This window comes from Juglans microcarpa x Juglans regia, chromosome 6S (assembly GCF_004785595.1).
Source record: "Juglans microcarpa x Juglans regia isolate MS1-56 chromosome 6S, Jm3101_v1.0, whole genome shotgun sequence".
Taxonomy (NCBI): domain Eukaryota; kingdom Viridiplantae; phylum Streptophyta; class Magnoliopsida; order Fagales; family Juglandaceae; genus Juglans; species Juglans microcarpa x Juglans regia.
Window position 1 is genome coordinate 16,228,128 of NC_054605.1, and position 26,400 is coordinate 16,254,527.

The following is a 26,400-nucleotide window of genomic DNA, read 5'->3' on the forward strand; positions in this document are numbered from 1 at the left end:
AGTAAAAAGTAATAAACAGTAGAAAAATAGGTGAAAAGTAATAATAAAGTAAAGAATAGTAGTGAGAGTACTTGATATACTCTCATTTGCCAAACCCCGAAGTAGTCTCAGACTACTTTATTACTATTCATAAACAGTTTGTTATTATTTATTACTTTTTTACTATTTTTTATTACTATTTTTAGATCATCTGAAATCATCTAAACATCCAAACATTATTCGACTCCTCCAGTTCATAGGTGTAACGAGGGAGACATACTGTTAGGATTGAGGTTGGACAGTTTGTTGGAAACACAGGCTATAAGTACAATCTCAATACGTAGGATTATAAATTTTCTTTTTTTTTTTTCCTTTATATTAAACATCAACCTATTATAATTTTATTAGTTAAAAAAACCTATAATTTTATTTTTTTAATAATTATTTTTTAATAAAAACACACCAGGATATCACTTAAATGGTAATATATAATTTGTAAAATTTTCAAATTTATCTTTTAAATTAAATTACATTACATAAGCTTGAAAATATAATATTTTTATTTTTATTTTTGAATGCTTGCTTTGGCCCAGTTACGAGTACAAGCCATTCCCAGCAATCTTGTTGAACCAAACGGTCGTATACCATTTTATATTGAAATTATTAGTTTCCTATTGCCAAATCTAAATTTGGCTAGAATCTTAATTTTTATCTCTAATATTAACTTTTGATTAGATGAGTCCACATTGAACTAGTCATTATAAAGTTAAAATAATAATATAATATAATATTTTTTATTTTTTTTTATCTTTTTTTTTGTAAATATAATTTATATATTTCTTAGATCTTTATACTTTGTAAAAATAATGTATCTACTCTATCAATTAATAGAAATAATATACATGTCATGTATATTTTACTATTCAAAGAGAGGAAAGTGATGAAATAATTAAATATTACTTTTTATTGCGAATAGTAGTTAGTCATATTTGAAGAGGACTTAAGATTTACTATTCATTAAATCTTAAACTTTAGACCATTGATTAGTCCAATGTGAAGACTTTTTCTCACATCTAGTTAAAATTTAGACTTGCATTGACATTTGACTAATCCATTACCAAGTGAGAGTACTTGACTCACTACTATTCTTTACTTTATTATTACTTTTTACTTATTTTTTTATTATTTATTACTTTTTACTTACTTTTTAATATTTTATTATTATTTTATTATTATTTTTTACTATTATTCATAAACATTCTCAACACTTCTCAAATATTCTCACCGCCCAAACGTAGCCTTGTTGTCTCCGAAGACTTCCACACGCTGAAACAAAACTGCACTGAATTTCTGAAAGAGTGTCCGAAAATAGAACACCCATGTCTTCAGGTGAGATTCTGGTGGTGCCCAAAAATGGCCAAGGCCACCTCCTCCCTTGCTTCGAGCTCTGCAAACACCTCATCTCCCGAAATTACCACATCACCCTCCTCGTCGACTCCGATATTTCCTCCTCTATTCCCTCCTCCGTCCTTCTATCTCCCCTCTTCCGAGTCTCCGACGTCTCGTCTTTGCCGCCACCTTCCGGATCGGGCCCGAATCCGTCCCTCCACCAGCAATTGAGTCGCGGAATCGAGGCGTTCCTGACCCAAAGGGATCCGTCTTCGCCCCGACCCGTCTGTGCCGTCGTAGACCACATAATGAATAAGAACCAGGAGGTGTTTTCCAAATTCGGCATCCCCACTGTTGTGTTCATCACGTCAGGTGCGTGCTGGGCGGCGGTCCAGCATGCCGTATGGGTGGTCCGGCCAGCGGATATGAGACCCGGAGAGGTCCGGGCCCTCCCCGGATTACCTGAAGAGATGGTCCTGAAGTACTCGGATCTCAAGCAACGGCGTCATTGGCTTCGTGCGCCGCATAAACAGGGCGGGTCCGGGGGGCCCCAGGCCCACAGTGGTGGTCCAGCACCACCACGCGGCCCACCTTTCCCGGGAGAGCCGGCGCCGTGGGTGGAAGAAGTGAAAACCTCGGCGGCAATATTGATCAACACGTGCGACGATCTCGAGCATCCGTTCCTCGATTACGTAGCGAATCTGACACGAAAACCCGTCTGGGGCGTGGGCCCGCTGTTGCCGGATCAGTACTGGCAGTCCACCGAATCCCTTCTCCGGGACCGAGAAATCCGACCCAAGAAAGAATCCAATTACACCGACGACGAGATAATCGGGTGGCTGGATCAGCAGCCACGGAGGTCCGTCCTATACGTCTCGTTCGGGAGTGAAGTGGGACCTTCAATGGAGGAGTACCCGGAGCTAGCCAAAGCATTGGAGGAATCCACCCGGCCATTCATATGGGTCATCCAACGGAAAGCCGGCAGACCCGTGATTCAAACGGGTCAACCCGGTTCGGCAGCTCAAGATCAGGAATATTTCCCTCACGGATTGGACAGCAAAGTTGGGAAGAGAGGGTTGATAATACACGGGTGGGCACCACAGCTGCTGATACTTAGCCATCCATCAACGGGTGGGTTCGTATCACACTGTGGGTGGAATTCCACCGTGGAGTCGGCGGTGCGTGGGGTCCCACTCTTGGCGTGGCCAATTAGGGGTGACCAATACTATAACGCCAAGTTGGTGGTGGGCCATCTCAAGGTGGGAGCCATGGTTTCCGAGGGCTACCCGGCCGACGTCGTAACTAAGGTCGATATATTGAATGGGATAGAGAAGGTTTTGACGGACGCAGAGATCAGAAGGCAGTCCGAGATTCTTCGAGGGAAGTTCGAGCATGGATTTCCGGCGAGCTCATTGGCCTCTTTCGATGCGTTTGTGGAGAATTTTACGGACCCAAAAGCAGCGTAGCTAAGGGCTCCGATATAAGCATTGAAATTTATGGTCTCTCTCGACTCCATCTATGCATATTTTAATGACTAAAATTTCCCATAAAGCTTAGCAGTGCATGGTGCAAAAGTAAAGGGAAATTGGTGTTTTGGGTCTAAACAATGTACTCAATTGAGAGGAATATTGGCAAACCAATTTTACCGCATCCTGTAATCTTATTCAACTGTCAATGGGCCAAAAAACCCATTTCTCTTTCACTATTTTATACAAAGATAAAAGTATGGAAATCAATAATGACATGATTTCTAGTGCATATGAAAATGCAAAATCTAATGGGAAATAGAATATATGCTTATCTGAACAAATGATTTTGGATAACTCTGGAAAACCAACACAGATTCAAAGTGTGTCACGATGGGTCTGGTTCTAGTTTGGGGACTATAGCAGATGAAAGCTCTATATGAGAAACGCGGACAGCGCCAATCAGTCTTTCCGGCAATTCATCAGTGGTATTTGCCTGAAAATTAAAACAGTCATCCAACCACTTCATAGGTAAATCCCATTTTAACTTTTGTGGCTGAGTTGGACCATGCTGTCTATGAGAAGAGGCAACTAATTACATCGTATGATCAAATGTGTGAAATGTAGTACTAAGTATGAGTTTAGCATGCAGTCTCCCCAGGCCAACGTGAACTCGGAAAGATGTAATAATTAAAACATACCTGTACAAGGAAAGCCATGTCTACCACCAATGTTGTGATTACACCAATTACCAGCCCCAAAACTCCATTAGCAACAGTGGAAGAACCAATGTCGACATCAATCTACAGAAGATGAACAATGTTAAACTGCTAAATAGAAAGAGAAATGTTTGGTCTACACATAAATCTTACACAAGATAGTTTACATATTGATGTGAAAAGCTTTTTTTTTATTGTAAAGTAGATCTGACGTATTACATTAAACCATGTCAGTGTGTAAACTTCCTTGTGTAAGATTTGTGTGTAAGCCTAACACTTTTCAAATAGAAATAATCGTGCCAAAAGAAAAATATAGCAAAACATGAATTAAAAAGATTGAAGGGTCTTTACTTCCAAGTAATTGGGACCACGGATGTAGTTGCAATCAACTGCTTTCCCCAATAAACAAGGGGTGCTCCCAACACTCTGGCGCACAATCCACGAGCCCTGCATAATTCAAAACTAAAATCAATAAAGGACAATTGAGAAAACATACGGTTTGCTACATTTATTTTTTGGCTTGGAATAGATTCAACAAGGAAGAGAAGGGGAGGGTGGTTGCAGGTGTAAATTTGTGCGTGTGCATGTTTAGACTGTGTAATTAGTGTTCAAATGTATGCATGTGCATGTGACTCACAGGCCAACTATAATATTAATGGACAAAATATTCATATATACACGCAAAGCACAAATTGAATAAAGATAGCACACATATCTTTAAAATATAACTTTCCTAGGAGAAATCACCTTTAAAAATGGATACAAATGTGTCATAAATCAATAGTTTTATATATATATTATATATATATAGAAAATTAAAAGTTCTATTTTGCAAAAAAAAAAAATTTAGGGAGGAGGCCATAGTAAATGAGAAATATACAAGTTCAACCAAAAATGGAACAAAAATACATATTGAACTAAAATTACGAGAGTCGAAGGAATCCAGGAAAGATAAATAACTGAATACCCCGATTGCCTCTGTCCAATTAAAAAGTGATTACCCAAGTGTTTTAACTTCAACTACTGAGAGATAAACTCTATCAAACATCCTAGCATAGGACAAGAGAATAATATATTAAGTTTCACCCACATGGTTCCATTTTTATCTACATGGTATACATGCATGAATTCATGCGTACATACATGAGCAATTGAGTGCACACATGGACGTTTCCAATGATGGGAACCTCCTAAAAGGTGAAGAATAGACATCAATGTATGTAAGTAATTGAGCCACAATGGTGCACTGAAAACGAAATAAATACCTTGGGAACTGATGGGATGAGCTTCAGCCTACTATTGCGGAATTCATCGTCACCATCAACAAATCTTTGCAAGAGGGATCCAGGTACCAAGTCCTTCATTACAAAATAAAATACCATACTGTAGTGTGTTGACGCAGGTACCTGTAAGAGTAAAGCATTATTTCCACTGCAAAATTCCTCATACATTTATGTTTAAAAATCAACCAGCCGAATGAAATCAACTTACTTGAAAATTTATAACCATAGAGAAAAGCCCCTTTTCCAAGGCAACCTATATAGATTTAAAACAAAGTTCGTCAATACGTAACACCCTATTAAGAAATTAACAACAAATGATGTGTAAGTTAAAATCTAAACCAAATAAGTTGAAGATTGACAATCACGCTAGATTCTAATTAGGAGCAACATCCAAGCAGAAGTAGAATAAAATAAAATAATTGAAACTTTTTTTATCTAAAAATACATTTCTATATACTACAGGACAGAGATAAATATCCGCAACAGTAGCATGCCTGATGACCTTTTGGAAATACTTCAGGTCATAAATCTTCACTCAAATCATTGCTTAACACATGCAAGTCAAATACTGTTTTTGGGGAGCAGGGCAGCCTGCACCCCCTCGACATAGAAAAAGTGAAGATGAGAAATGGCACTATGATTATGTTAGTGTCAGTCCACTCCAAAATGTACACAAGCAAACATATTTTAATAGCTAATACTTACCTGGGCCGCAGATCCTTGACGCCTAGCAACATGGTCCATTCTTTTGGTGTCCTTGAACCAGTCAACAGCAACAAGATCCATTAGATGTTTCCCTGCAGGAATCTTCAAATACATATCGACAACAATGGGATTAGAGCAAGCATAAAAATGCCTCAACAGTTGATTCACAAAGAACCGAATGTCAAAAAATTAGGTAACCTTTGTTTTGTCATAACAAAAATGCTTGCTCCGGACTCTAAAGTTGTTCCCTTCTGAGATTTTCCAGCAGTCACGTGCTTTATCACGGTCATCATGCCGGAGATTACCCGAAAAACAGGTCAAATCAATTTCGTCTGCTGGTTCTTCTTCCAAGGCTTCACCTCATGAAAAGTTTTGTGATCAAATTTTCTACTTAGATCCATATCCAAAGATCTGCTAAAAATAACAGAAAAAGGAACTAGTGATCATTTACCTGTTCTCTTGATATCACTCTCAAGCCGAGATGGATCTGCCTGAAAACGTGACGCACTTTTTGTTCAGATTTCAGAGAGCGTATGCAGAAAAAATAAGACACTGATGCAAACCAAACCTCTTGTTCAGACTCAGCTATTTGATATTCCTCATCCTCATCAGAGTATTCTTCCATCATCACTGAATTTCTGTTTGTGGCATTTATTTGATCAGTAGGCGCGCTAGGATGAAAAGAAGCATTCAGCTTCTCACCCTTCTCTGAGGAGACAGAAGCTGATGTCATATTAACCATTACTGGGATTCTTGGAGGAGCCTTCCTCTCATCTGTTTGGGCACACCATTCACGAAGTCCTGTGATAAACAAGATTTAAAAAAAAAAAATATCAACAATATAGGTCATGAGAGCAACACGAGATTAGGAGGCGAAGATTTTTACCTCATTCTTGAATCGGTTGTATTCTATTCGACTAAGAAGCAGTTGTGAGGACAAGCTCTATTGGGCCTGTTCAGAGTGCGGAATATTATAGTGATGGATTTGGTGTTGCAAGTATAGGAAAAGTGGAAAATGACGGATCATCTTTTATTGCATTGTTGAAGCGGCTAACACTCTTTGGACTGCTATTATCAATTTGTTCAGCTTAGATTGGGTCATGCCTCTTAGCATGGTGAGACTTTTGACTTGTTCGAAAGGGAGGCTTAGTTGCCCTCACAGTGAAGTATTGTGGAAGATTATCCCAGGTTGTTTGTTGTGGTGTATTTGGAGAAAAACGATCAAAGCTTTTTGAGGGTAAGGAAAAGACAGTCATGGATCTTGATGATTACTTTTTAAAAACCTTTTATCATTGGATAATTGCTCATTTTGATTACCACTTTCTAGTTTTCAAGACATCTTACCTTTTTCCCATTTTCTTATTAGGTGTTTCTCATGAATACCCACTATTTACTTGGAAAACACCTCTTTTCCATTAATAAGTTTAACTTATCAGGAAAGTGAAGGCATAGCAGGAGTAGGCTAAATGAGTTGATACTGGTAGAAACGCCACCTTTCCACAACTTTCTCCCAAACCTCACAAAACTTCGTTGTAAAAACTAACCTCTGAATATTGATTATATGGGTAACACCAGGCACTCAAAAGTCTCATCAACCAGTTTACAGAACACAAATCAATTTCACCAATCAAAACAAAGGATAACGAACTTTCCTTGAACATTCTATGCAAAAAGAATTAATCCTCTCATCTAGTCCTCTTCAGGCTTTTTTAGTCCAATTCAAAGACTGAAATAGTGTGTTATTATGCAAAGTTGCAAGACGTACTTTTTTTGTAAGCAAAATAAAATTTTACTGAATTAAGTAAATAGGCAAAACCCAAGTATATAGGAAGTATACAAAGTAACAAAGGAGAGCACCTAATTACAGATTAGGAGCTAGAAATGGATACAAGTTAAAAGACATTCTCTAAATGAATTTTGGGGGCCAAAGAGGAAACTTAAGAGACCTCCCTCCAACCAAATACACCCTCATAACCCTAAATCCTTAGGATAGAAACACTATCACAGCCAAACTATTATTAACCTCCAAGCCTGCAGAATCAGTACACTACAATTAGGACATCATGTTCAAAGCCATGACCAAATCTAAACTTCTTCATTTCATGTCAGTTGTTTGCTCTAAAGCATACCCATCTTTGTATTCCATAATTAAACACTAACCAACCCTAAATCAGAAATCCCAAGGTTCAGTCAGATACCTGCTTCTGGGAAAAATTCCAGCAATCGACGGTTCCGTTGACAGTCACTTCCCACACCTACCACTTTGTCCAGCAACATTGCTATCTACTTTCCGTCACTTCAGCGCCATAGAGAATCAATCTTTACAAACAGATATCAGCCCCAAAACCACTGGGTCGCTGCTTTGCTATGTCAGATTCAATACTGAGGCTTTGTCCTGTGCCAGTTTTGGTCTCAAAGGCCAAGATCCTATCTAAATTTTTTGAAGAATTGTGTAGAGGATGAGGTCATGTTTGATTGTGGGATTCTAGGCTGAGCAGATGAAGTAGACACTTCTCTTCTCCCTGTCGTAGGCATATCCATGATCTATTCAGGCCTAATACATCCTACTAGATACCCCACGGCCTCAGTAACCATTTCAAACTTACCTATCGAATGGCCTATTTCATCCGACATAAAATAACCACCTTAGGTTCTTGGTTGCTGCCTAAAAATTCCAGCAAGCAGTTCTTTTGCCCATCAAACTTAATCTTTTGAAACCCTAGTCAATATCAACCTAAGCCCACCATGAAGAACAAGTAGGTAAAGGTTTCCTAAATTGATCTCAATGTAGAGGAACAATGAAAGTAGAAAGACTGACTACGTTAACCCAAATCCCAAATCTACAATTGCAAAGTTATAGGAAATGAATATTAAGTCATGAACCAATCATTAATAAGTTTAACTTGCAGATGAGGAAAAAAAAAATCATGAACCAGCATCTTGACATAAAATCAAATTTTACCATATCAATGACACCCCAAAAAACAGTAAAAGGAACTCACCAGCAACGCTATTTAACATTTGAAGTACACAATGTTGTTGGAATGATGAAATATATCCCACACCCCACCCTTTAAGATCAATCTGCATAAGATGCTGCACCTGTGTCCTAGGCCTCCCATTACGAGGTTTTAGAGGAGAAATGTTGAATCCTCCACCTTTAAAAATCCATATATATAAATAAACAAAATATTTCCATCTCTCGAATTCAGAAATCAGGCATCAGAATAAATCAAAGAAGAAAAATAGAACTGACTCTCAATATGTGCTCGAACATATCCAGGTTGTGGACCACCGTTCTCATGCTCCCTAGAACGAAATAAGACCACTGCACGATAACAAGAAAGAAAACATGGAAATTTCTAATGAGAGAAACAATAAGTGAATTGTCCAAACAAGGAGAACATTTACCATAACTTCCATCATCATTTCGTCGCCAATATCGCACATAACAAAGATCACGAGGCCACACAAACCTGCAACAGCAAGGGTTACTGAGTATCCAAAACAAGTGAAATTATGCATATAATTGTAGAAAGGGATCTTCTTCCTAACAACTGAACTTAAATTTAAACCCCTGAAGAAATTTTTATGCAACACAGCAATAAAAAGAGGAAAACAAAATGTTATCTGTTTTACATTATGAAGATAAGAATATAGAAAGCCCTCAAGGAGAATTGAGCACGAGGAAGAAGCATATTTAACGTATTCTAAGGAAAAACACCCAAACAGTCCTGTTCATCCAATTACTAAGCCTAAAGATAAGGGAAAACACCCAAGCTCGAGGGAGAAGCATATCTAGAATAAATGTTTTCTTTCTTTCGTATTACAGAAACAAGCCAGTCCATGTTATAACAGTTTCATTCTCATAGAGTCGCCAAAAATCAGTGAGAAACTCTCTTCGCCAAGGAAAGGAGTCATTCCTTGAACGATGTCACTGAACACAACCATCATCCCAAAGCCCTAAGGACCACTGGCTCAAAACATATCAAATGGGAAAGGGGGAAGAGCGCCGCCGGTGGGGGGGGGGGGGGGGGGGGGGGGGGGGGTTTGGGGTTTGGTGTGTCCATGGTTCAGACATAAATGATATGCATAAATAATTATATTTTTGGCTAGCAGTTCAAAAGCCAATTCATCCACCCATTGAGGTAATCATTTCACAAAGTTGCCAATATAGCCGTCATATCAATGCCCAAGGAGTGCACAAGCACCTTTGGTTGCTCAACAGCTTATGAAAAATAAACAGAGACCTCCATGGCTCAGAAAAACATGAATTTCTGTGCCCCAATCAGGAAACTTCACGAAAGCACATTTCCCGTAAACAGCCCCTAAAAACCCGTGAATTTTTTCTCCAACTTCAACAAAGTTTGAACGACTTAATAATTAAACTTTAAAAAAAATTCCATTAAGAATATAACTTTTCTAAGGAGTTATATCTGATTTTAGAATCTAATAAATAAATAAATAAATTCATGTAAAGGAATAAAAAAAAATATCCACAATAAAATTTTTGTGATAAAACATATCTAGCAAACCACTCATGATTACAACAATGCATATCAGTTACATACTTCTCCACAAAACATTATAAACCACAGATACCACAATTTAAAGGCAAGAAACAATTTGCAACGCCACTAAAATACGCTTCTAGATATTAGGACACATCCAGGTCTTCACAGCAAGATCAATAGTAACAATTGAACCCGAATGAGATGAGGGAGGGGTAGGAGCTCTAGTTTGAAGTTTGCATGAACGCAGCATGTTATGACAGTTTTTATTCAGAACACTAAAATCATATTAGCACTTAATATAAATTAACTATTTAGACATATCATTTGGTGGAAGCATTACATCGGGAACCAGTCCAACTGAAGTCTGTGATAAAGTATTGCTGTGTGCCCATCCACCTCCTCTACTAAACGGCCATACTGGAAACTGCAATCCCACCTGGACACACATTAAGAAAAAACAAGGCAACACATGGTTAGCAGTGCATCAACTATAACTCAATTACTGGAGAAGGGATTTTTTTTTGGGGGGGGGGGGGGGGGGGGGGGGGGGGGGGTATGTTGGTGGGGTGGTGCCTTAAGATCAATAAAATGATTCTCTTAAAAAGGAGACATGGAAGTTCACATGTTTTCAAGCCACATAAAATCATGAAAATTTGACAGAGTCACACAGGTAAGACATGGAGAAAATAGACAAAAGACAATTAAACACAAGTTGAAACTTGAAAAAGCTATCACCTATACGTTCCAATAAAAGCCAATGAAGACTGCCAAGTATGAAATGAAGCAATAAAAACTCCAAAATAAGACAAAATGCAAGTCCCCATTTTGTAAGGTTTTAATTTGAAAAGAGATACCGGAGCTCACTATTTTATATTACCTCAAGAAGTAGGTGTGCTAACTAATCAACACACCATGCTTATGAGCAATCTGCCTGCTAATCCTATAAATTAAGCTGCTCTCTAGATCCACAGTGGCATATGATCAAAAGAAAACACGTGGGGGTGTAAGCACAGCCCATAAGTTCTACAAATGAATGCTTAGAGACAATAGTAGCGGGCCAACAGCTGCCTATAAAATTGAAAAATGAAGGCCAAAGGAGCACCAAATAATATGTAACAAAACTTTTTCAAGAACCACAGAACTATACGAACAGAAATGACTCAAGTTGAAACAATATGCCTGAAATGGATGAGCATTTAGTATTACATATAAGCAAGACCTAATAAAGTTTTCCCTTCATGTTGCCACATTCTATGCTTTTAATTTTTTCTTGTTTCTTCTTTTCTGATAACCAACCAATGTAATAAAGAACATTAAGGGATGCAAGCATCTACAAAGAAGAAAAAGAACACTAAAAAGTTGCATCCAAACCCTAAAGAGCTTTCAAGCCTCCACAAAATCCCCTAAAAACCAATCCTGCAGTTTTTCTATTGTCTAGATGTCGCACCTATGCCAATTCAGCTGGTCATAAAGAAGTTCTTGGGAACACTTCCCAAAATTTCCCACTTTAAACACAACAGCTTTAAAAACTGTTTCAACAAGAAGGAGCGTACAGCGGGGGAAATCTTATTTGTATTTTATCTTTTTCAGTGGTTTTCTGCTATTGTACTGAAGGGGGGGAATGTCCACGAGTTTCTATCTTCTTTTCAGCTCACTAGAATGTAATTAGGTGTCTCACTTTGTATACTTCCTGTGTACTTGGGCATTGCCTGGTTTCATTCTATTCAATAAAGATTCTTACTTATAAAAAAAAAAAAAACTGTTTCCAAAACTCTTTAAAAAAAGCCTAAAAATTAATAACAAACAAAAACAGGGAGGGGAGGAGGGAGCAGTGCCGCCTTGCTGCAATTCTGCAAGGGCGATCCTCCCCCTCAAGCGGCTGCCACAGGCTGCAATGGAAGCTCCCCCTTTCTCACTCATGGCAGTCATGCCTACACCTAGAGAGAAGAGATCTACCCCCTCCTCTTGCACAGTCGTATAGGCTGCAATTCTAGGGGCTATCTCCCCCTTCTCCGCTCACGCAGCCACAGATGGAAGGGGGAGATCCCCTCCCTTCCATGCGTATTTCTGCCGCACATAGGGAGAGATCCCCCTCCACTGCCCATTGTTGCCAAAGAGCTCCCTACCAAGTGCGACGAAGCTCCACCATAGGCATTATCTGCCGAGGGGATCTTAGACAAAGACAGCAAAGGTTGGCGAAGTTTGGCATCTCCCCTTATGAGCGACCATGTGGAAAAAGAGCCCAAGCAAACAACAGGAAAGCGAGTTCTCTAAAGGAGCACAACCCAAATCAATGGAGATGAGCCAATCCATGGCTATCTTCACGAAGGTGGTGGCTCCTCAATGGCACAGAAATTTTTACAAATTATTGTGCTTCATAATTCACAATAAATTCATTCCAAATGACATCATAGAAAGATGAGGACTCGTCTCAAATGTACTTGGAAGGAGTCTTTCTCATACATGGAAGAAAGATCTCGGCTATCAAAATGATGACACTTCTGCATCTAATGTGAGGAGACAAACTGTGAAAAAGTGGAAAAAGCAAGCTAATAGCATTTACACAGCTGTAGCAACTAATATGACAAAAGTTGAAATGAATAGCACAACGATCAAGACTGGGTAGGAAATGAAATAAGGTCACAAACACAGAGAGATCACATAACATTATAGGTCTTAATCTCCTGCTACTTGTGAGAAACCACTGAGTTCTTTGTATTTTTTTCTATTCAAAACCCTCCATATGCCTAAGTGAAAATAGGGTTTTTATACGATGTTCCTGAACACTCACCCAACTACAGACAAAGTAAATATTAGTTGCGTAAAACAAGGAACACCAAAACAATGAGCCAGACTTAATCAATATAAGCTTCATTTGAAAATGTAAAACACCTACTCAAACCGTGTCCCATCCATGCTCATAACAAGTTCAAATATTTCTTCGCAGGTACCCTCCACAACACCAACAGCCTTCATTGCTCTGCTACAGCTCCTTGGCTGCACAAGGAAGACCATAAATAATGTTTTGAACTAAAACAACACAATGCATAGTAAAACCATTTCATTTGCATAAAGCACGAGAAAAGAAACAACTCCATACAAGGTAATCAACTTCAACAAGTTCTTCAAAAATGCGAAGTCCTGTCAACATTAATAATGATAAGTCAAAAACAATTCATAATGCCATTACAATCTTGCCAGTGATTAATCTCATCAAATCCTATTCCTTAAATAATTATTCTAAAAACTGCTGTTCTGAGCTAAACTTCTAACTGATGTAGGCAATAAGAAAATACTTGCCATTTTGGCATTGGAGAAGACGCCAATGCTTTCTTGAAAATGCTTGATTGTTGGTATTCTGATTCGAGAATTCCGAGTCAAATTCCCGTGTCCAGTCAAACACCGACTCTGGAGGACCTGCCATTTGTATGAAGACAGTCAGATTCAGGTAGAAAATGCATCAAACTAACACAAACAAAAAGATGACTCAAAGAAGACCATTTCCAATAGTTGTTCTTCGCAACAAATTTGGATGAGCATCATCTTCATCCTCTGGTGCACTGAACCTGCCCAAGTACAGAAATTATTTTTTAACAAGGCATAAGCGCAATTTGGCAACATAAAGAAATGTGGTTCTCTGTGAGTAATACTATATACCAAAGTATGATAACAAGAATAGAACTAATTCACAAAAATGCAGTAAAAAAATACACAACATAAGCTGCATGAGCAGTATTTAAGGACGGCAAGAAGATAACAAAATATTTTCCAAATACATTTGAAGAAAGATGCATCTACAAGAACACGGCAATAAGACAGAGATTTCATCTGAGACCAGAATAACGTTGAACCATATGCATAATTGTAAAAAGTAAAAAAAGAGAGTGATAATCTTGCAGAATACTGGCAATTAAATGCAAATATTACACGTAAATTTGTACATATATATTTTCAGAAGTACTGCCACAACTATAACCAAAACAAGAAGAGAAAAAAGAAGTACTTACTGACTTTCGTGGTCAGATGAGGAAGCAGTCCTTCCATTATCCATCCCAGATTTATATTCAAAAGAAACATATTTGTTCCCATTTGCCACTTGTGATCCCTGATGCTACACGCATAAATAAGCAGTGAATATTATATGCATCAATGCCTATGGTGCAGGAAGTATATTCCCTGCAGATAAATATATAAGAAGCTGAAAAACACCTAAGATGTAATGATTGACCAGAAACATTCTTATTTAATTACCAAAAAATGTAATAAAAGGCCAAAACAAATAAGGAACACATCAAGAACAGGGATCAGCTTCCTACCATTATCCATAGATAAATAAATAAAATTAAAAAACAGAGGGGTAGGTGGAAAGGAGAATTTGGCATAAATTATGTAGTCTTAAAACAACATACCTGATCAATAACAAGCTCAATCTTTTCCTTCCAGATTAACGCCTCTTGAATGTTGAATGCTGCCATCTAGAACATAAACACATCCCATATGAGTATGTAGTCTCATCCAGGTACTCAAACAAGGTTATGTGATTGCTACTGAACAGAAGTCTAAACTCATTAGGAAAATGATTAACGGAATAACATGTCATGTGTATAAAGATACTAATTGTAACATACGGGTCCTAAATTAGGGCTTAGAATTTTAGTATTATTATTATTATTATTATTATTTTAGTTATTATTTTATCAGATCAGTTTTGAGATAGTGGTTTTATTTGAATAGGATTCTTCCACTTTGTATGCCCCTTTTATCTCTCTATTTGATTTCCCAAGTTTGAATAGTTTCCTGATTGGTAACCAATTCACACGGCAAAAACTAGTATAAATCCTCTTTTCCCCACAACAGTCCCTCCATCAAACAAAGAATTCTCACAGCCAGAACCTCCCCACGTGGAAACCAAAATTTCCTACACAGATAGCTGAGACACCATTCTCATCAACCCAGGCAGCCACCTCGCCGGAAAACACCACAAAAGCTGCCAACCCAGCCTCCTGAACTCAGACGCACGTCCTTCCTCCCTCAGTAAGCCACGTCGACCACTCCCTCTCTCTGCCTTGCCGATTCTCAGTGTGAAGCACCAAACTAATTTCTCTTCTCTCCCTATGTCGCACCACCATGTTCAGAGGAAGCCTCCAGTTGCGCCGCTATGACTCCCAGCCAGCCACCCAGGCCCACCGTCACAGTTGGTTCTCCTCCCTCTCGGTACCAAGCTACGAAGTAGGATTCAAGAAGCAACGCTAAAAGGTAAGTAGAATGATCATAACTTCATGTGTGCTGTAAATATTCTGATTTTGCATGAAAAATGTGATGTTACCTCCGCTACGCTACGAGCCAATTCAAGGTTAGCCCCTTTTCATGAACCTCGATGAATTACAATGATATGCTTGTGAATAAGACTATGGATGCTATGCTGATATGGATTATTGTTGGATGGATGAGATGTTATGAAAATCACACATATGCCATGTGATGTTTAGATCATGTTATGCCATGCCCATGCTATGCTATGTTGTGTAAGACTCGTGTTAATATATCATGCTTAATGTTATGCCATGCCCATGCTATGCTATGTTGTGTAAGACTCGTGTTAATATATCATGCTTAATGTTATGCCATGCATAAGAGTATGCCATGCCATGTAAATTCATGAAGTCAAACATGTTCTCACGCATTATGAAAGTTAGTAAAAAAAAACACATGAATGACAAGCAAACTTTAAGATGCCTTATGTTATGGGTGGATGTGCAAGCCACAGACTCAAGCGTAGTCCACCACATGAAAGATATGTTGTTTTGAGGTGAAACGGACCCAAAATTGTTTCACCACAAGTTTTGATATGAGGTGCCACGAACTCAAGCGTGGTTTACCATATGTTATGTGATAACACGGACCCAAACGTGTTTCACTACATGTTATGATACGTTAGACGGTGTCATGGACCTAAGCATGGTTTATCCTATGTTATGATATGTTATATACGGTCAACGACAATTGGACCAATGTACACATGTTATGATGGTCACTAAGTAAGTGAAAGACAGGATGAATAATATGTATGATTGATAGGAAATGCATGGAGTCAGTCATTCATGCATCCACATTACATGTATTGCCATGATTATGTTTGATTCCACTTATGTTACTAATGAATGATATATATGTTATGCAAATGTGTGACGATATATGTAAGTTTTCAAAATTAAGCCTAATGTTAAACTAAGTTAAGTTTACAGTATGATGTGCTATTACTGAGTTTTCGACTCATTTGTTTGTTTCTCTGTTTTATGTTTTAATGTCCCAGATGATGATTTCGTGGATACAAAGCAGGAGTGCCAGGAGTAGAATAAATTTCTAGACTTAGGGCTCGATTGGATACAGAAATCATCTCATCTCATCATTACAACTTTTCCAAATTCTCATACAAAATATAATAAACAATTCAACTTTTTCAAATCTCAAAACAATAATAATATTAAGAAATAATATTTTAACAATATTTTATTCAACTCATCTAAAACCATATCATCTCATCTCATCTCACTATCCAAATGAGCCCTAGTGTATGATTTAGACATTTAAGCAGTGTTGGTATCACATAGAACTAGCTTATGTCATTTCTTTTATTTCTCAGCTTTTATGTTATGAAAGACTGTCATGCTAGATGAGTTTTATGATCCAATAGGTGAGGTACTTTATGAGACTGAATCTCTTTACCGGGCGTTATGTTATGAATGTACGTAACATTCCTAACCACACTAATAAACTGCACAAACAATTTAATTTAAAAAATAGAAAAACTAAGGGGACGCAAAAATATCACATAGGTGAAAGTAGTGAGGAAGGGCATGATTGCTTACATTTGAATGGAAAATACTACCTTCAATGGGGCTTAATGGAACTTTATTTTTAAAATAAATGGTAACATTCACGTTGATGAACACAGCTAGTTAGGAAAACAGCTTGTTCACAGACTTTGTTATTTAACTTGCAAGTGACCCAACGAGTGATTACAACAGACAATCATTTGCCATTTGAACCATACGCTTGCATTGAGCCCCTAGTAGTTTTTTTTTTTTAGGAATCACATTATTTATCCAAGAAAAAAGAAAGAATCTGCTAGTTAAAATACTGCCAAGTAAAGCTGTTGCAAGACCTTAAGTCCTTCAACACTCAATAGAAAGGTTGATTAATTTAATACTCTCATAACCCCCATGAAAAAGACTATAGCTTAAAGTTCTGATGAAGCTGGAAGCATGAGTAGATAAAGATTTTATTTTCACTTCCATTAAAGCATAAGTTTCTTAGAAAGAACGAGGGAAAATTCTCTTCTTCAGTGCTTGATCAAGCAAACGCTAGGGGTCTAACAAAAGAACCCCGAAACCAAAGGCAGTTTTCATTGATATTCTAACATAAAGCTTCTATTACAAAGCTATCGTAGACTCTACACTAATCTTCACCCTATAAATCAGCTTAAACAGAAATAAAACTTCATTAACAGAAGAAAAAGGCACATACAGGTGCACAAGGTGTATACAAAAGAGTTACCTATCTAGAATTAGAAAACAATATAAGAAAATCATGAAAAGTTAGCTCAAGTCTGTGAAGGATGTCCAAACGAAAAGAGTACTAGAAAATAGAGTTTTGAGCAACTCCAGTGTCCGTTCATGATCTTCAAGATTCTTGTTGCTCCTTTCCCTCCATTTACATCATACCAGGCAAGTAAGCAACCCTCTCTTCCACACCGTAACAATTTGTTGGCTTCAATCTAATCCTCTCTACGAAAAAAAAAATGCACATTATCTTCTGGGCATCACCCAAGCCAATCCAACCCATTGGAAGAAGTCATTACATACAGCATTAAGCATCTTGCAATGGAGTAAAAAATCAACAAACTCCCAATTCCTCTTGCACATGCAGCACCAATCAATCACTACAATGTGTTTTTTTCTTGAAATTATCCATGGTGAGATTCTTTCATAGAGAGGCTATCCATGAAAAAAATCGCAGTTCTCAATTGGGTCTTCGTCTACCAAATACTCTTCCAAGGCCAAAAATTGTTACCATGACCAATGATGACATTATAAAAAGAGCAAACAGTGAACATCCCTTTCTTGGTAGGGGCTCAAAGAAGTTTATCTTCAGCTCCTCATCCCAAACCAGTGGAATACAGCTGATAGAAGAATATAATGAAGACATCTACCAAGTCTTGAGCCACTCTAAAAAAACTTACATTCCACTGAGGGGAAATCACAAGATATCTCCCAATGGTCTGCTATTGAAACATACTTTACACCAGCAATGTTGTACACATCTGGGAAAGTTTCCTCAAGAGTCCAATCTCGACACCACGGATCATGCCAAAATCTAATCTAGATCAATTACAAGTAGAAGACTTTCCCACATCCTTTTATTATATTCTTCCATGATTCAATCCCCTGAGGTCTTTGGGAGTTAGAACACTACCCACCCCCACAAATATCCATATTTAGAATCTACACAAATACTAGTACCCAGTGAACAGGACTCTATAAAAGTTATGACTAGCAATTTTTTTCTTATACATGGTCCAGCATCAAAACTACAGCAACAAGGATCACCCAAACCAAAAGATAAATTATGTTCCAAAATTATAGTAAATGATAATTGATAAAGTTGGAAGGAAAAAATGTGTACAGCTGAAGAAATCAACACTAATTTATAAACTTATTAAGGGAAAAGCACATACCGTAATTCGATGGTGCTTCTCTTTCTTGTTGTATACACACAAAACATAAACCATCTGCACCAAGCAAATACATAAACCAAGTGAGACACTCCATCATGAAGAAAGAATACAGCCCAGTATCCTACATACCAGCAGAAATAGAACAGGTCAGATCTATTGGATATAGCGTTCGTCTATGCGTGTGCATGTGGGGGGGGGGGGGGGGGGGGAGAGAGAGTTGAAAAACTGTGATGATCAATGGCAGCCCAGAGGGTTTCTTCCCGAGCTCTCGTGGTTTGAGACAAGGGGATCCGTTATCTCCTTTACTTTTTGTTATTGTTATGGAAGCACTAAGTAGGATGATCTCGGCTTTGTTGGCTAATGTGTTTGTTAGTGGTTTCTAGATTGGATCTCTGAGTAGGGGTATTACTACTATATCTCACTTGCTGTTTGCAGACGATATGCTTATTATGTGAGAGGCCGATCAAGACCAGTTGAGGGCTGTGAAGGCATTGCTGCTTTGTTTTGAAGTAGAGTCTGGTTTAAAAGTGAATTATGATAAATCCGATTTGGTGCCAATAGGAGAAGTTCAGAATATACGGGAGTTGGCTGGCAAACTGGGTTGCAAGATAGCATCTCTTCCTACGACATACCTAGGACTACCGTTGGGTATAGCTTCGAGGGCGCGCTCGATTTGGGATACAGTGATTGAAAAAATAGATCGGAGACTGGCAAGATGGAAGAGAATGTACTTGTCGAAAGGGGGCCGGATTACTTTAATCAAAAGTACACTTTCTAATCTACCCACCTATTTTTTATCCTTATTCCCTATACCGGCAAGCGTGGCGGGTCGATGTGAGAAGCTACAAAGAGATTTTTTGTAGGGTGGCTTAGGAGAAGAGTTTAAATTTCATCTAGTCAAGTGGGAGATGGTGTGCCGTCCTATCTCTAGTGTCAGTTTGGGTATTAGAAATTTAAGGTTGTTTAATCGGGCGTTACTTGGCAAATGGTTATGGCAATATATCAAGGAACCATAAGCCTTATGGAAAACTGTGATCAAGAACAAATATGGTGGTTTAGGGGAGGGATGGTGTACTAGAGAAGTTAGAGGGGCCTATGGAATGGGGCTATGGAAACATATTAGAAGAGGGTGGGAGGTCTTCCATAATCACACTAGGTTTCAATTGGGTACAGGCTCTAGGATCAGATTTTGGAAGGATGCTTGGTGTGGCAACAGTGCTCTACAAGATCTGTTTCCTATACTTTTCTTGATCGCAAGTGCCAAAGATGCCACAATGGCAGAGGTTATGGGTATCTCAGGAATGAGTATTCACTGGAACATCAATTTCAACCGGGCGGCACAGGATTCAGAGACGGGGAGTTTTGTAGATTTTTATAGTCTCCTGTATTCTTGTCGTCCAAATATCCAGCATGAAGATGATTTGTGGCGGAGTCCTGCAGGGAAAGGTGTGTTCACTGTACGTTCCTTTTATAAGGTCCTCACACAAGTTCCTAAGATACAGTTTCCTAGAGAAGGCTTTGGCGACACAAGGCTCCTCACAAAGCTTCATTCTTTGTGTGACCAGCGTCCTTAGGCAAGATTCTCACTACGGATAATCTGAGAAAAATGAGGATAATCATTGCAGTCTGGTGTTGCATGTGTAAAAGAGGGAGTGAGTCGGTGAATCATTTACTTTTACATTGTGAGGTAGCCAGGACTCTCCGGGATGAGGTGTTTAAAAGAATGAACCTAGCGTGGAATTATGCCGGAAACCGTGTTGGATACATTGGCTTGCTGGACCTCTATTCAAGGTGTGCGACAGATCAAAGCGGTTTAGAAGATGATCCCAATTTGTATTATGTGGTGTTTGTGGCAGGAGCGCAATGAGAGAACGTTTGAAGACAAAGAGAGATCTATGGCGGAGCTAAAAGTTTTATTTTTTAGAACTCTTTGTACTTGGGCCATTGCTATGGACTTTAATGGCATGAACCTTCATGACATCTTAGTTCCTAATACACCTACATAAATAGGGCATATTGACTTTGTAATTGACAGTTGTTGGATTAATAAATACTTGTTTACTTATAAAAAAAAAAAGAGTTGAAAAACTATTTATGTCTGCAGCAAGCAAAACCTGCTTCAAAACAAGTGCCAACTATCACAAATACAATTTCGAAGGTTCACGTCTCGGGAAATTGGCATTTGTGAAAATATATGCTTAATTTTTCTTTCTTCATTTTTCTTTCTACATATCCTAGGGTCACTCACAAGCAAGCCACTCCGATCTCCAAAAGTTCAAGAGCGTCCTAATGTCTGCTCAAAGTTCCAAACAGACACAGAAGTGAAAATAAGGATTTACTGATTGAACTCACAGATAACCGTCACAATAATGATCCAAATAAGATAAGACAAGATTAGAAGAGAAACTGCTGGCTACTGCCTCATAGTGCACATAGTCTAACTCAACAACACTAACGCCACAACAGATTTACCATAGTTCCATAATCTTACATAATTTAACACTATTGCCTCAAGAAAATCAGCTCCCGCAATTATCCTACTTGAAATCTAATAGAAAAACGACAAGAAATTTGAGCTACGAGTACCCGTAAAATTTACCTACTCCGTACAACATTCAAATTCAGTTCAAACGGTTAGTTTATCATTTATAGAAGAATCACAAGAAGCATTCGTCAAGAGAGAGAGAAAAGAGAACTCACATGTCCATGGTGGGTCTTCAGGCCCCGATCCTCCACTCTACAGTTTCCATCAATTACCATGGTTTTAATTGGAACCTAAAAAAGCGCACCCCGCCCCCAAAAAAAAAAAACTTTACAACGTCGAATTACATTGTATTATTTACGAACGCAATAAATATGTAAAATGAATAAATAAAGATTCTTGGTTTAAAATAAAATTTAAAAAAAAAAAAAAGTTCAGAATCTTCTGTTCCTTTTTTGCTAATAAAATTCTAGTTCTCCTTTAACGCCAATCCTTCTGCACTTTTACTAAAAGCAAATTATAAAGCATCAAACACAAAAACACACAAGAGTTTGAAAATCCAGCACACGACGAAACAATCAAAATCCTTCAAGAAAAGGAAAGGAAATGGGAAATCATAGGAATTTAGGATTCTAGCACACTAAGAAAGAATCAAAATCCTTAAAAAAGCGACAGAAAGAGGAAAATCACCTGATTGTCCTGAGGTTTTCTCTTGTAGTAAGCAAGCAAGCGAGACCCGAGCACGAAATACCGCATGTGGATGAACGAGCGCCCGATCTTTCTCCGTCCGTAGCGGACCATCCAACCTTCGTACGCCACCTTGGACGACATCGTTCTCACACAGTGCGAAGAAAAAAGATTCCGCAATCCAACTCGAAAATGGAAAAACTCGCTTACTCGGAAGCTCGGAGATTGGCAAACTTCTTTGCTTCGAGGAGATCAGTGAGATACCTAAGTGACTTGATTGGTCATGGTTTTGGTATTCAGAAATCCTTTTAGATAGTCAGTATTCTGAAGCGAGTGAACAGAAAATCAGCGAATACATGTCTCATTTCTTGAGGGACACACGGAATTCGCATCCTAGAAATTGAAATTCCGCATGAGAGAGGAAGATGCGAATTCAAATTCTGATTGACTTCGCAGTAATAAATCGAGCGAGAGAGAGGGAGGGTAGGGACAGGAGGAGGCTAGGAGATTTCTCCTTCTTTTACTTTACGTGTCACGTCACGCCGGGATCAGGGACAAATTGTCGAAACGACGGCGTACAGGGTGTTCACACAGAGAGAGAGAGAGAGAGAGAGAGAGAGAGGGGGGGGGGTGTTGTCCAGGATGTAGAGGACTGTGACCGACTGAGAGCAGTAAGAGGGGCTGGGAATGTGCGGGCGACGTGGAGAGATACCATAGGCCAGTGGGGCCAGGGGAGATCTTTGCGCCGTGAGGCCGTCTTTGTCCAGCTGCGAGTTAAAAATAAAACAACAAAAATATTGGTCGTATTTCTTATTAGAGAAATCATTTAACAACAATTATTATATACAAATAAATTCATATAATTTAATACGATATTTTAAATTATAAAATTATTTTTATTATAAAATAAATCTAATGAATAGAATAAAACCATATAGAGAGCATTGATATTAGATTGATCATCCTAATCTTCAAACTTTAAAGATTGAGCATTGGTATTAATTTATAGTTTTACTTTTGTATAATATTTTTGCATCTATAATACTTTTCTTTTTATTGTCATTATTTTAGTAGCTGTTTGGATAGTGAAATGAGATGAGATATTTTAGATGAAAATTAAATAAAATATTGTTAGAATATTATTTTTTAATATTATTATTATTTTAAAATTTAAAAATGTTGAATTGTTTATTATATTTTGTGTGATAATTTGAAAATTTTATAATGATGAGATGATATAGATTGAGAGTATTTCTCCTTAACCTCTCTTACAAGTTTGAGGAGTTGGATGAGACACAAGATTCTCATCTTATCTTTTTCAAATTCTCATATAAAATATAATAAACAATTCAACTTTTTCAAATTCCAATTTATTTTTTTCAAATTCTAAAACAAGAATAATATTAAAACATAATATTTTAAACTCTCAAACAAAACATAAAATTCTCATCTCACTTTTCAAATCTGCAAATATAATTGGCAAATCTATATGTATATATATAATAGATAATTTTTTAATTAGTTATTATTATAAAATGAGAGAATAATTAATAAAATCATTACTCCATGGTAAAAAAAACAAAAGCGATGTCTGAATTTTTTTTTTCCTTTTTTTAAACAAGGATATTTAGGAAACAAATTTAGGAAATCAGGTGGACCGAATGACATGTTTAACAGAACTGAAGAGCTCAATTCGAGTTATGTTTTGTTTGAAAAAAAAAAAAAAATTGTAGTATATGTAGGCAAATAGGATGATTGATAGTTGTAATGTGTAACAGTACTATACATTTAAGGTTGCCGTAAAGCTGCAAAATTTAGGTTGGATTTGTCACATGCTCATTTATGAAATGAGTACGGGAATATGAAGATTATTAATTGCGTGCGAGAAATTGTGTTGCAGTAATAATTGTAAGTGAAAGCTCTTCATATTGCTCGAATGTGAGTGATTTTAGATGATATATAAATAATAGTAAAATAATCACTTATTAAATACAGAGGAGGGAGGTTTGGCTCTTCCCTTCCTCTCTCCCTCCCTCTCTCCCAAACCTTCCTCTCTTTAGGATTTTTAAAATTTTTTTAACTTTATCTATCTATTTTTTCATTCATTACAAGATTTTCAAAACGTCTATTTTTCAGATAGACAAAGAATCTTGATGAATGGAGTGGTGCGTGAGCCACACGTGTGGCCCAAAGTGTCCACGTGACATTCACGCGTCACTGCAAGGAGAGCTCTATTGCAGCTACACACGAATTTTCTGGAACTAGGACTATCGGTTTCTTCAAATCTGACGTTCTGCCGTATTTCTAGGGTGACGTGTGTCTCTCACGCGCCACTATAGTCTCAATGCTTGCATTTTTTATTTTCTTTAAGGTTGTTAATGCAGATCTATAGCTTTCCAAGCAGTAATTTGCTATTTTTCATGTATCTTTTACGTTTTCTGTTATTTCCTTTGTTTTAAGTTTTTTTTTTTTAAAAAAACACAGTCTCTTAGATTTTGTTCATAAAGTGTGTTATATACTCTGTCTTAGATAGAGTGTGGGGTTGTTTAATTTTGTCTTAAGACAGAATGATGGAGTTTGTTAAATCTGTCTTTAGACAGAGTGCTGTCTCTTAAACAGTTTGTTTGTAGAGAGTTACAGTAATAGATTAGATCATGTCAATTATAAAGAAATTTGTGTATTAAAGAGTCTTAAAAGCAGTAGTTGACTTATATTCTGAATGTTCCCGATCAAAATTGAAATGTTCTATTATGAATGAATGAAATTTGTTATACTTTAAAAATAATAAATAAATAAATAGAAGAAGAAAAAAACAGCCTAAACCACTTTAGAATAGTTGTTTCATTAGAAGGCATATTCCAAGAGATAACGTGTCCTAGAGTTTCAAATGTAGATTGTTCATAAATCCACCAAGGAAACACTGCGATCAGTCAAGGAGATCAGTCATAAACCCATTATTTTTAATATTATTATTATTTTTTCAAATTGAATTATTTATTATATTTTATATAAAAATTTAAAAAAAAAAAATTTTTGTATCCAAACCTAGCCTAAGGCTTGGTTTTTATTCATGAACAGCATCATGCACTATATATTCGTAAAGGAAAATAATAGGTAGAATGATAAAATGTACCTATCATTTGTCTGGATTGGACTTTTTTGTGTTAAATTTTGTGTTTGTTTATTTTTTATATTTTTTTAATATATATATATTTATATCTATTCTATGAACAAAAGAGGCTATCCAAGAATGAATATTGGATTTTTTACTTAATTTTTTTCCTTTTTGCCCCTCTATTTTAGTGGTTTTTCCTTTTTATCCCTAAGCTTTGCTTTGATCTGTTCACATATTTACATTTTTGCCCTTTTTTTTTGTTTCTTTTCCCTTTTTGTCCCTTGGTTTGCTTTTGTTTTATTCAAATTTTACGGTTGTATCCCTTAGTCCCATGATCAGTAATTTTTCAATCAATTTTTTATTTCTCTTTTTGTCCCTCTGTTTTATTCGCATATTTACGTTGTTGCCCTTCTTTTTTCTTTGTTTTCCAATTATTTTTCTTTGGTTTCCTTTTATTTTAAGGTGCAGTTTGGATAGTGAGATGAGTTAAGATGATTTTAGATTAGTTGAATAAAATATTGTTAGAATAGTATTTTTTAATATTATTATTGTTTTGAGACTTGAAAAAATTAAATTATTTATTATATTTTGTATGAAAATTTAAGAAAGTTGTAATGATAAAATACGATAAAATGAGTTGAAGTGATTTTTAAATCCAAATTAGGCCGATTCGTGTTTTTACATTTTTATCCCTAAATTTCATCGACTTTTTAATATTTCACACAATTTAGATAAATTATATTATGATATGCTTATATAAAAAGATTTTACTTTTTAATATATCTTTTTTTTTCCTACCAACCGGGCGCTAAGTGCAAGGGACATACGTGTTTTGTACGTACCACCCTTACTAGTATTTATACATAAATGCTTAAAAAAAGTTATATAATCCGTACAAATTTTTGATGACTTTTCTCGATAGTCTAACATTGTCCATTCACGAATCTCCTTTGTTGCCTATGAGAAAAGAAAAACACGGGACGAAAAATCTCATCTTGTCGTAATCAAGTTCATAGAAACTCAAATCTATAATCCATCCTCCATCAATGAATCAACATGTTTAGTGTTCCTTTCTCCATAATTGACAAAGGAATAAGCCAAACTCATTGATCTCGTGCAAAAAGAGAGAGAAAAAGAAAAGACAAAGTCATGTCCCTTATTTCAAGATCAAAGTCTCGGATCCCCACCACCAACATCATAGGCACATCTTTCCACATCTCTCTGTTTCATTTTATAATAAAAACAGCAGTAAACGAGGTTTGATTCGCAGAATGTAAGCCGTTTATAGTGGGCATAAGTATACAGAAGTCACATGCTTTGGAGA

At 37.0% G+C, this 26,400-nt stretch overlaps 2 protein-coding genes and 1 long non-coding RNA gene across 4 annotated transcripts; 2 read left to right on the forward strand and 1 right to left on the reverse strand.

Moving 5' to 3' along the window:
- The first annotated feature begins 610 nt into the window (after window positions 1-610).
- Window positions 611-3,018, forward strand: LOC121236721 (UDP-glycosyltransferase 73C4-like). Its single transcript, XM_041133152.1, has 2 exons — window positions 611-656; window positions 1,281-3,018. The coding sequence occupies exon 2, from the start codon at window positions 1,359-1,361 to the stop codon at window positions 2,832-2,834; it is 1,476 nt and encodes a 491-aa protein (XP_040989086.1). The 5' UTR covers window positions 611-656; window positions 1,281-1,358; the 3' UTR covers window positions 2,835-3,018.
- Window positions 2,997-22,583, reverse strand: LOC121236720 (protein ENHANCED DISEASE RESISTANCE 2-like). Of its 2 annotated transcripts, none has more exons than XM_041133151.1 (22): window positions 21,965-22,583; window positions 21,493-21,567; window positions 18,793-18,846; window positions 14,465-14,530; window positions 14,063-14,160; window positions 13,554-13,621; window positions 13,356-13,472; window positions 13,156-13,196; window positions 12,952-13,052; window positions 10,396-10,491; window positions 8,953-9,017; window positions 8,798-8,869; window positions 8,544-8,699; window positions 6,110-6,342; window positions 5,993-6,032; window positions 5,740-5,894; window positions 5,542-5,643; window positions 5,045-5,089; window positions 4,819-4,959; window positions 3,905-4,000; window positions 3,536-3,637; window positions 2,997-3,330 (listed from the first exon to the last, which is right to left on the reverse strand). In XM_041133151.1, the coding sequence occupies exons 1-22, from the start codon at window positions 22,103-22,105 to the stop codon at window positions 3,223-3,225; spliced, it is 2,172 nt and encodes a 723-aa protein (XP_040989085.1). In that variant the 5' UTR covers window positions 22,106-22,583; the 3' UTR covers window positions 2,997-3,222. The 2 variants fall into 2 exon arrangements, with proteins under 2 accessions (XP_040989085.1, XP_040989084.1); XM_041133150.1 differs by having other exon boundaries at window positions 14,063-14,166.
- On the forward strand, window positions 15,063-25,905 carry LOC121236722. The gene is made up of 3 exons (XR_005934795.1): window positions 15,063-16,047; window positions 19,751-19,753; window positions 25,896-25,905. It is a non-coding gene; the product is annotated as an uncharacterized LOC121236722 (long non-coding RNA).
- The last annotated feature ends 495 nt before the right edge of the window (window positions 25,906-26,400 follow it).

Excerpts from the sequence above, each read along its gene's own strand:
- LOC121236721 (XM_041133152.1), top strand. The coding sequence starts at position 1,359 with ATGTCTTCAGGTGAGATTCTGGTGGTGCCCAAAAATGGCCAAGGCCAC.
- LOC121236720 (XM_041133150.1), bottom strand. The coding sequence starts at position 22,105 with ATGTCGTCCAAGGTGGCGTACGAAGGTTGGATGGTCCGCTACGGACGG. Across the intron at positions 13,197-13,355 it reads TCTTCTCCAATGCCAAAATG|GACTTCGCATTTTTGAAGAA; the intron begins GCAAGTATTTTC and ends TAATGTTGACAG. Across the intron at positions 3,638-3,904 it reads GTGGTCCCAATTACTTGGAA|ATTGATGTCGACATTGGTTC; the intron begins GTAAAGACCCTT and ends CATCTTCTGTAG.